Here is a 10,802-nt window from a genome sequence, read left to right on the forward strand (position 1 = left end):
CTAATCCTCGCTTTCCATGGCAATAAAAAGATGTACTTCCTACTCTGTCAGTTGGTAATAGCTTCTGCACAAGATAGTGGTGCCTCACAAGACGAAATTAATCCGTTCCGCGAGTCTCTTCGTCTTGCGGTTTTTTCGTCTTGTGAAGCACGGCTATTAGCGGCTTAGCGGCTATTAACGGCTTAGCGGCTTTAAGAAAAAGGAAACAAACTCGCAAGACGTTTCGTCTTGCGAAGCAAGCCCATAGGGAAATTCGTCTTGCGGAACTACTCAAAAAACGGAAAACTCTTTCGTCTTGTGCGTTTTTCGTCTTGCGAGGCATTCGTCTTGTGAGGTACCACTGTAATTTAAAAGCCTCAGCTTGGTATGGCTGGGAACTAATGCAGAGCTTTCCAAACTTTTCATGTTGGTGACACACTTTTTATACATGCATCATTTCGTGACACAGTAATTCAGTTTTACTAGCAAACTGGAGGTTAACTAACCCCTTATAAGAGATACGGAAACATACATAAATTTAATAATGAAATGTATAGGGACACACCTACACACTGCAGCTGGCACACTAATGTGTCACAACACACAATTTGGAAAGGGAACTAAGGGAATAGGAAGCATCTCCAAAAGGGCAAAGGAATCTGGCCAATAGAAGTGTGGAATAAAGTAGCTCTCGTTCTCCAAATTTAGTTTAATATTTGCATTGGAATAGCCCAGAGGGTTTATTCCCCCCCCCCCAACTTTTACTAATAGATGTGGAAAAGGTAGAATCCAAGTTTAGGATTTTATGTTTACAAATCATTATGCAGAACAATTGGGCAGCCCCCCTCCAACCTTAAATATTTCAACCACAAGACAAAAAGCTTATGGAAGCTGTTATGACTGGTGGTATTGCATGAGTAGTTTTCAAGCAAGATTCAACGGGGGGGGGGGGATTCAATGTGATTCTCAGTGGATTGAGATCAGACCAAATTTTACAAGGTTTTACGTCTTTTTTAGAAAAATTTTGACACTCCAATCTTGACACTCCTTGACAAATTAAATGCTAGGTTTTTGGTACAAAAACCAAGTGGTTTCATATCTAAGCTTTTCCAGTGTAATCATTCCACTGCTGCAGCTTGTGAGTGATGATTATTGGTTACTGTCTAGCAGAAAGAAAAATCTAATCAAGATGTATCAGATTGCTTCAACTTGTTTGCTTCTGTACACACTGATATTTTTTACTAAATGCTGAGGTTATGACTCCTGACTTTCGCCTGTTTTATTCACTTGGTCAGTTTTGAGCAAACCTTTAACAGCTTATTGCTGTATTTTAATGTTTTAATGCTTGTAGGCTACTGTTATTGGGTGGCATATAAATGCTGTTAATAAATAAAAGTAATGAATAAATAAAATAACATTAGAAGCGATTCTGCAGGTGGAGGGAATGGAGTAAGCCGATTCATTCCTCAGTCACTGTTGCCAGCTAGATGAGGGACATCTTATTATTTATGACAGCTGACTGACGTATTGTAACATGCAATTTCTGTAGCATTAGTGCATTTCCGCCTAAGTGTAGGGCATGGATCATGTTTCTACCTTTATGAGCCCCATGGTTCTGCCAGCAGTTTCCTTTCACACCACAAAACTAAGAAGTGCTACTTATGGTAGCTCATTCACCCAGTTTGACATTTCCAGTCACACTTCCCAAAACACAAAAGTATTATTTTTTTCTCTCTCCGACATCCATACATTGTATGTGCAATTATTGTTTATAGCAACATATGTATACAATAAATAACTTTACATCAATTTACCAACATACAGCAAAAAAAATATATGCAGTTTAATAATCCAACAAATTCCTTCAGCTCCTTGTGTTCATCCACCCCTTGCAGAGTATTTCCTCAAGACAACAGGACTTTTTTTATAAACAATGAGTGAATGAGAACATTCACAAATCACAGACCCCTCATTAGAAATACTATACTTTAATTCACAAACAATTGTACAAAATTATTGTTGAGGAGAAAAACTCAGGCTTTTGATTAAAAAAACACACAAATTTATCTATCCTGATTCTACTATTACAATTCTCAAAATATAATAGGAAAAGTTTCTCCTATCTTGGGCAACGTATGTTCATTCCGTCTGGCCCCATAAACATTCTGTATATTCCCAGGAGGAAGACAAAGTTTGGAAACAAATATTAAACTAATCAAGGCAAACTTTTCAGAGTTCTGTGGCTCATGCCACATTAGTCTTGCCAACTCTCTCAACCTTCAACAAGTCCAAAGAGCTAAGAAACCCTTTTTAAAAGCATGTCATCACCCCACATCAGCTTCTCTTTTCTATCGAGAGATAGTCAGGACTGGTCCAAAGATGTACAGAAACAAATGAACATTCTTAGATTTCTCTTTTTCCATGTTCAGAGTTTGGAGGGTCTGGTTGTTCCTTCTAATACTGAAAACTACGCTTGGTCTGAATGTCATCAAGAATCTGCTGCAACTCTTCATCTTCAAACCGACCCTCTAAGCTGAAAGACAGGAGCAAGCAATGGTTAAGTTTCTCTCTCTCTTTTTTTTAAGGGTTGATGCTCAAGCTTTCCTGAAAGGGAAAAACTATGAATAATGTATTAAGTTGCATGGTGAGGGGGAGTGTTAAGAGCACAGGGCTCATATGTGATTTGATTATGGTCCGGAGGATTGTCTCGGTGTAGCCAATGGCAGGTAAGATTTCTGCAAATGTGGGTTGTACTTTTGGGCATTATCCTACAAAGGTAAAGCTATAAATTACATTTAAAAAAGAAATAAGAACAAAACATAGTAGCAGCAATTATTTAAAAAAGATAAAGAGCTTTTAAAAGACAGTTGAGCTAAATAGGCAGCAGGCCACTTCTTCAAGCATCAGGGCTTCAAGAGATGCTTGATTATGGTCAAAATAATAGGCAGTCAATTGAAAATATATTGACCAGTTAACTGGCTGGTAAGCTAACCTTAAATCCAACTGTAGAACCATTACTCTGACTTTTTAGTTGTTCATGCTTTACAAACCTTTTGGAACATGAAATGAATCCTTTCACCTGGGGTGACTCACCTGGGAATTAAAGCTTTGGCCTCCTCTGCTGTCTCAGGACATAAATTAGCTAAACACGCCAATTCAAATTTATGGAGCTTCTTCTGGAGTAACAAACTGCAGGAACAAATAAAATAAACTATGTATGTAAAAAATGAAATACAGAAGAGAACTGAAGTTGCAGAAAAAAACAGTACAGCTACTCAAAAAGGATTAGGGATTTATTTTTATCAGGCATAGGCAAACTTGGCCCTCCAGATGTTTTGGGACTACAACTCCCGTCATTCCTGATCACTGGTCCTGTTAGCTAGGGATGATGGGAGTTGTAGTCCCAAAACATCTGGAGGGCCAGGTTTGCCTAAGCCTGGTATATATAGTCTATGAAAAGATCACACAAAAGTATCACAAAAATGCTAAAAGTAAATACATGGCTTTATATTGTAACATGCTTCAAAGAAAAAGTAACAGTTGCTTACTATTTACTCCACCAAAATTAGTATTCCTAGATAGATCACTTTAACTGAAAGTTACTTCTTTAACAAATCTGGTTAGGATTTCAGAAGGATGGCATTCCCATCAACAAGAGGGAACCCACTAGATTTCCAAATGTTTCTGTCAATTCACACTGCTTTTAATAAATGTAAGTAAGTACCAACTCTACATCTATTTAGGCAGCAATTCTGTTCCCACATACCTTTGAGTAAGCCCCATTGAACTCAATGGGACTTACTTCTGAGGAAATATACAGAATTACATGGTTATTGTTCCAAAAGGCAAAGAAGAAACTGCTTGGGCAAGTGTCAGCCCATTGCCTATAACAACTTTGAAACATAGGGTTTATCTGAGTGCTTTGACATAAAAGCACACACAGCCACTAAGAGTGAACAGAATGAGTGAACACTTTCCAGATTTCAAGCATGTGCAAGTGTTATGAGAAGTAGATAACAGACAAAAGTTTAAAAACATGGGCTCTAGAAGGAATCATGCTTATACTCAGGAAAAATTAATTGAAGAAGGAAAAACAATAGCTCTTTTGAATCATCTCAATTATCTATCTACACCTACACCCTGCTTTCCACATTGAACCATCAGATGCCTTTTGGAAGTTCACCATTAGGGAAACCCGTTCCCACTACGGCTCTGAAGCTGCTGGCAGTCAGTGATTATATTTGCATATAGTATTAGTCTATTTCCTACTCAATGCTGGTTAAGAATAGTGAGCCAGTTATCAATCACTACCACGTGGAAGAGCAAAATCAGCACAGCATCAGATCCTTCAGCCATATTATCCAGTTAGATTAGCACAGGGTGGTAGAGATCTGTACATTTGCCCAATAAATGCAACCAAACAAAGTACGGCCCAAGCTAGGCTAGATAAGTAACGTTGGTAATTCTTTAGCTTGAGAGGCAACTGTATCAGTTCTAGCGGAAGGAATGTTGAATCCTACCCTTACAAGACTGAAAGTGACAAATCTTGTAATTTATAATCCTACAACATCAACTAAAGAAATAACATGGAAAGAACTCATGGCTCTACGTCAGAGCTTTCCAAACTTTTCATGTTGATGATACACTTTCTAGATAGGCATCATTTTGCGCCAAAATAATTCAGTTTTACTAGCAAACCAGAGGTTAAACTAATCCCTTTCCATCCCCAGGAGGAGCATGGGGATGGTTCACATGACAAACCTACACACTGCAGCTGACACACTAACATGTCGCGACACAGTTTGGAAAGCTTTGCTCTAGGTTCTATGGCTTAGTACTATGTGCATGAACTGAGATGAACCAAACTTATACTCAGGCTCTCACGCTCCTTCCTTCACTCTCTTCTGCCTGCATTACCAGGGGGGAAACTTCAGCAGTGTCTAGTTTTGCTTCCAAGAAACCCAGCTTGCTATTGCATATAAACCAGATGTCATGGTTTATAGCAAAATCTGGTTTCTATGCATTTACAAGTCAGGATTCTATCAAATGAAAATGAAATACATTTTCATTTGCATTAAACTATAGTTTAACATTACATGTTATAGACTTTTAAATCTGAAGCACACCAGGGGGCTTTAGATGAAGAGCAGTCTAGGAAATGTAGAAACTAAAAGGTCTCAACAGATGTCACACCTGCACATTACTTTCAATTGTGAAATAAAACCAACTTACAAAATAACTTCATTTAATGCTAGAAATAAATGTATTTGCATTTGGGAAAAGGTTTTATTTGTTCAGCTTCTTTTGCATTCACTCCCCCATTAGCCTATGAAAAATAATTTATTTGAAAAATTATTCACCTGCGGACACTAGCAATAGTCTCCCGGTTTTTGAAGCGGCTGAAGCGAGCAGTATAATTCAAGGTTTTCATGAATACTTCTGAGAGCTCCTGCTCATCTTCTGCACTCTCATTCTGCTGTTTCCGATGTTCAAGAAGCATGTGCACTTCTGAATTTAGAAGGGTTTCGGCAGTCTCAAATTCTATATGCAAAGATGGATGAGGAAGAAACTGATAGTTCAAAAGGCACAGAGAAACACACCACCACTGGTAACACTTAAGCCGGGGTACACATATGGTGGTAGCACTTCAGGTGGTGGGTAGAGAATACTATTTTTGAATGATCTGACACATAAAACCCACTCACTCAATTGAGAAAACATATGAAAGAAAGATTCTAGATGAATCCTCTCTTTGCTGTACCTGTGGCAGCATTCAAACATGTGATTGAAGTGGTACCATTTATTCTACTACCCCATATTAAGATCCAGTTATACACAGATTATACCTCTTGATGTAAAAACAATAATAATTATCTGGCCCATCCTGCCAAATTTACAAAAAGGAGATCATTCTCCAGCTCAATTATTTGTGCAATACAGTCACATGCTTCTCCAGAATACTTCAACACACATGTAAATGTGAAAATATTTCCAAAGTACTAGCACATATAAAACTTGAATCTTAAAAAAGTGCCTCAGATTGCTTCGGAACACAGAAGGCATCCTATGCTGCTTTGAAAGACAAAAAGCAAGCAAAACAAACATACATACTGTTTTGTTGCTTGCTCAAGGCAGCTGTTCTGAGAGTGTGAACTATAAACCAACAATCAAAGTAACTGCATGGCATGGACCCCAGAAACAGAGCCATATATTTATCTACAGTTTATATAACAATTGTATATGTAGCATACAACAGAATACTAAACAGGGAAGGGCCAGAGGTGCTCAGCTTCAAAACTGCTGCACCACTTGCCTCGGATAACAGGAACGGAGAGAAGACTCACATTAAACGCACATTCGCACCGTGCATTTAAAACCAGTATGGTGTCACGTTAAGCAGACAGGGCTTCCCGCAAACAATTCTGGGAGCTGTAGTTTTTCTAAGGGCGCCGAGACCCTTATCCTCCCCCCCCCCATCCAGAGCCACCATTTCCAGAGTTCCCTGTGAAGAACTGTTGGTTAAAATCACTCCGAAACCGTAGCTCCGTGAGGCGAAATAGGGGTGTCTCCTAACCAGTCTAATTACCCTTAACAAACCACAGCTCCCCGAATTATTTGGCGGCGGGGAACCATTATTATTATTAAAGCGGTACCATGTCGCTTTCAACGTATGGTGCGAGTGAGGCTAGCGATACACGGGCGCTTTTTACAGCCAAGAATGAGGAACGTTGCTCCCCTCCAGGCGAGGCTCCTGCTGCCTCTTTGCTCCCTCACAAGCCGAGGTCTCCTCCGGGACAAGGCCGGGAGCGCCTCGCGCGCCCCGAGGGCCCAGCCGCTCACCCTTGGGAAATAAGAGCTGAGAAGCATCCTCCTCCACATCCACAGCATCGGCGCCTCCGGCCGCCATCGCCTCAGCCAGCCCCGGAAAACCGAAGCGCTTGGCCGGCCGGAAAAGGAAAGGAGGAGGCCTGAGCAGGTGCCCGCGACGCCCTCTGGCGGGGGAAGAGCCGGCCCGGATGCCGTCTCGGCTTGTGCTGAAGGAAAGAGAGAGAAAGGGGAAAAAGTGTGTCGGGCTATATTGAACATGGTGTGTTCTCTCCCCGGAGTAGTTTGGCGGAGGAGAGCGATAGGGTCGCGCGGCCTCAAAGCGCCCGCTCCCAGCGTTGCCCTGGACCCCCGTAAGGTAAAGGTAAAGGTACCCCTGCCCGAATGGGCCAGTCTTGACAGACTCTGGGGTTTGTGCGCCCATCTCACATCTATTGGCCGGGGGCCAGCGCTGTCCGCAGACACTTCCGGGTCACGTGGCCAGCGTGACAACGCTGCTCTGGCGAGCCAGAGCCGCACACGGAGCGCCGTTTACCTTCCCGCTGGTAAGCGGTACCTATTTATCTACTTGCCCCCGGGGGTGCTTTCGAACTGCTAGGTGGGCAGGCGCTGGGACCGAGCAGCGGGAGCGCACCCCGCCGCGGGGATTCGAACCGCCGACCTTTCTATCGGCAAGCCCTAGGCGCTGAGGCTTTAGCCCACAGCGCCACCCGCGTCCCCCACGTTCAGCGCGGCTTACTCCCCAGCAAGTGCGTTCAGGATTGCGAAGCGTGAATCCAGTGGGGTTTACACGGTTCCCGCTATTGTTAGCAAGATCCTGTCAGTAAATGAATCCAGACCCGACAGACAACGCCCTATCGCCCGCCCCCATAAATAATAATAATAATATTTGTATATATTTAGTGCTCCTCTGGTACAAAGGAAGCAGGTTTCTAGGCCAGGAAGCAGTGCAGAGCTGAAACCCCGCTGAAGCGCCTGGAGTACCCAAAGTCTGCAGGCTAGGAAATGGGGCAGTCCCCTAAAGGCTCTCGCCCTGACCTAGCCACTGTGATCCACGCGACGGTCACCTCCAGACTGGATTATTGTAACTTGCTCTACGTGGGGCTGCCCTTGAGACTGACCCAGAAACTCCAGCGGGTGCAGAATGCCGCGGCGAGACTCCTTATGGGGTCTTCGTTGCGAGATCACATTCACCCGGTACTATACCAGCTGCACTGGCTCCCGGTGGAGTACAGGATCAGGTTTAAGGTGCTGGTTTTAACCTTTAAAGCCCTATACGGCCTAGGACCCTCGTACCTACGGGACCGCCTCTCCTCGTATGTCCCACAGAGAAATTTACGGTCTGCAAATAAAAACACCCTAAAGATCCCAGGCCTCAGAGAGGTTAGGCTGGCCTCAACTAGAGCCAGGGCCTTCTCGGCAGCGGCTCCAATCTGGTGGAACGCTCTGTCACAAGAGACTAGGGCCCTGCAGGACCTGACATCCTTCCGCAGGGCCTGCAAGACAGAGCTGTTCCACCAGGCCTTTTGTCAGGGCGCAGCCTGACCCCCTCCTCTGGCAATCTGCACAAAATTTTGCTTGATGGTTGCCATTAATTAGATTTTAATTTGATTTAATTAATTTTATAATGAATGTTTTAGAATGTTGAACTATTTTGATTGTTGTTAGCCGCCCTGAGCCCAGCTTCGGCTGGGGAGGGCGGGATATAAATAAAATTTATTATTATTATTATTATTAAAGCCGCGACGGGTAATAAGCAGCCCTCGAGGTATCGGACTGCGCTCCCCTCAAGCGCAGCCGCCATGGCCGATAGTCAGGGGTTATAGGAGTCCTGCAACATGGGGCGTGTTGTGTGCTCACGGCCCCCATCCCTCATCAAAACTACCTAGCTGGCAGGGAGCCGGTTCGTAAACGGAATGTGGGGTTCGATGCAACAGTGTGACCCAAGTTCAGAACCCGCAGGTAGGCCAGGAGGATGGCAAGAGGGAGAATGTGGCATTGGAAGGGTCCCAGTTTGTTGTGGGTCCCTGCCTGCTTCAAGCTCAACTTCCTTCGTTTGCAACTGATTCGCTTAGGGCGCATACGGGCGAGGGGGTTCTCCCCTCAATACTTCTAGGCCAGCAAGCAGAGCTGCGTGAACCACAGGCCCTGGTGCATCCAAGTGACAGTCAAGACCCGAACATTGCCCTAACCAGTTGTTTCTCTCTCCTTCCCTAACTACGCCACTGGAACTGAGCAGTACCACTGCTGCTAAAGTGACGGCAGAGAAGGGAAAGCCCTGCCCTAACCCAACTGCTTTTTGCAGCCAAGGCACCCCTTAGAGTCAAATATTGATCTGCAATTTCCACACTGTCCAGGTGAAAAATGGACAAGTGGCAAACACATTTCACTCTCTGCATTACCCATTCATAAGAGGGGGAAAAAAACAATTGAGCATGCACCTCATTGAGCAGAAACTTACTTCACGTTGTTAACATAACCCTAAGGAGTTTAACTCACAATTCCCTCTGAATGGGAGTGGAAGGAAGGCATCACTAATAGGTAAAAAGGTAAAGGACCTCTGGACAGTTAAGTCCAGTCAAAGGCAACAATAGCTAGGGTTGCCAGGACACCCCAAAAGTTGTTGAGCTTTTTTTTAAACGAAAACACCTATTTACCTAAGATCCAGGACAAAGTGCTGCCTTTTGGTAATTTCCCCCAGAAGTCAATTCTTCTACAGTAGTACCTCGCAAGACGAATGCCTCGCAAGACGGAAAACCCGCAAGACGAAAGGGTTTTCTGTTTTGGAGGCGCTTCGCAAGACGAATTTCCCTATGGGCTTGCTTCGCAAGACGAAATCCCATAGGGAAATCTCTGGGGACCTCTTTTAAATGCTGATGGTGGGGAGCAAAGCCTTTCCCCCCCCCCTCCGGACTTCAGAAGAGGTCCCGGAAGGCCGGCGGGGGCTGAAAGGCTTTGCTCCCCACCGCCAGCATTTTAAAAGCAGTCCGGGATAGCAGGGAAGCGCTTCCCGCTATCGCGGACGGCTTTTGAAGGCAGGCGGGGGGGAGCAAAGACTTTCGCCCCCCGCCCGCCTTCAGAAGAGGTCCTGGACCTCTTCTGAAGGCGGACGGGGGGGCGCGAAAGTCTTTGCTCCCCCCTGCCTGCCTTCCCGGGAGAGCGGAGAAAGGCAGCACGTTTCTCCGCTGTCCCGGACGGCTTTTGAAGGCAGGCGGGGGGGGGGCAAAGACTTTCGCCCCCCGCCCGCCTTCAGAAGAGGTCCAGGACCTCTTCTGAAGGCGGGCGGGGGGCGAAAGTCTTTGCTCCCCCCTGCCTGCCTTCCCGGGAGAGCGGAGAAAGGCAGCACGTTTCTCCGCTGATCCGGACGGCTTTGGAAGGCAGGCGGTGGGGAGCAAAGACTTTCGCCCCCCACCCGCCTTCAGAAGAGGTCCTGGACCTCTTCTGAAGGTGGACGGGGGGCGAAAGTCTTTGCTCCCCCCTGCCTGCCTTCCCGGGAGAGCGGAGAAAGGCAGCACGTTTCTCCGCTGTCCCGGACGGCTTTTGAAGGCAGGCGGGGGGGGAGGCAAAGACTTTCGCCTCCCGCCCGCCTTCAGAAGAGGTCCAGGACCTCTTCTGAAGGCGGGCGGGGGGCAAAAGTCTTTGTCCCCCCTGCCTGCCTTCCCAGGGGCTTTTACATCGCCCCGGACAGCGGAGAAGTCCTCCGCTGTCCCGGGGCGATTTTAAAATGCCGCCCGCCAGCATTTTAAGATCGCCCCGGACAGCGGAGAAGTCCTCCGCTGTCCCGGGGTTTTTTTAAAATGCTGGGGGTGGGAAGAAAGCCCTTGTCTCCCCCCCACCCAGCCTTCAGAAGAGGTCGGGGGACAGACTGTCCCCGGACCTGGTCTGAAGGCGGTTTCCATAGGAACGCATTAATTGATTTTCAATGCATTCCTATGGGAAACCGTGCATCGCAAGACAAAAAATCGCAAGAAGAAAAAACTTGCGGAACGGATTAATTT

The 10,802-nt window shown here is 45.5% G+C and overlaps 1 protein-coding gene and 1 long non-coding RNA gene across 2 annotated transcripts; one reads left to right on the forward strand and one right to left on the reverse strand.

Annotated features, from left to right (window-relative positions):
* Positions 1 to 1,951: 1,951 nt before the first annotated feature.
* On the reverse strand, positions 1,952 to 7,068 carry POLR2D (RNA polymerase II subunit D). Its single transcript, XM_082225202.1, has 4 exons — positions 6,820 to 7,068; positions 5,340 to 5,520; positions 3,073 to 3,168; positions 1,952 to 2,512 (listed from the first exon to the last, which is right to left on the reverse strand). The coding sequence occupies exons 1-4, from the start codon at positions 6,884 to 6,886 to the stop codon at positions 2,434 to 2,436; spliced, it is 423 nt and encodes a 140-aa protein (XP_082081328.1). The 5' UTR covers positions 6,887 to 7,068; the 3' UTR covers positions 1,952 to 2,433.
* Positions 7,050 to 7,681, forward strand: LOC309533681. The gene is made up of 2 exons (XR_014220408.1): positions 7,050 to 7,162; positions 7,509 to 7,681. It is a non-coding gene; the product is annotated as an uncharacterized lncRNA (long non-coding RNA).
* The last annotated feature ends 3,121 nt before the right edge of the window (positions 7,682 to 10,802 follow it).

Source organism: Podarcis vaucheri (genome assembly GCF_965113315.1).
Source record: "Podarcis vaucheri genome assembly, chromosome: 5".
NCBI classification, from domain to species: domain Eukaryota; kingdom Metazoa; phylum Chordata; class Lepidosauria; order Squamata; family Lacertidae; genus Podarcis; species Podarcis vaucheri.

Excerpts from the sequence above, each read along its gene's own strand:
- POLR2D (XM_082225202.1), bottom strand. The coding sequence starts at position 6,886 with ATGGCGGCCGGAGGCGCCGATGCTGTGGATGTGGAGGAGGATGCTTCT. Across the intron at positions 5,521-6,819 it reads TCAGCTCTTATTTCCCAAGG|AATTTGAGACTGCCGAAACC; the intron begins GTGAGCGGCTGG and ends CTTTGCATATAG. Across the intron at positions 2,513-3,072 it reads GCCAAAGCTTTAATTCCCAG|CTTAGAGGGTCGGTTTGAAG; the intron begins GTGAGTCACCCC and ends CCTGTCTTTCAG.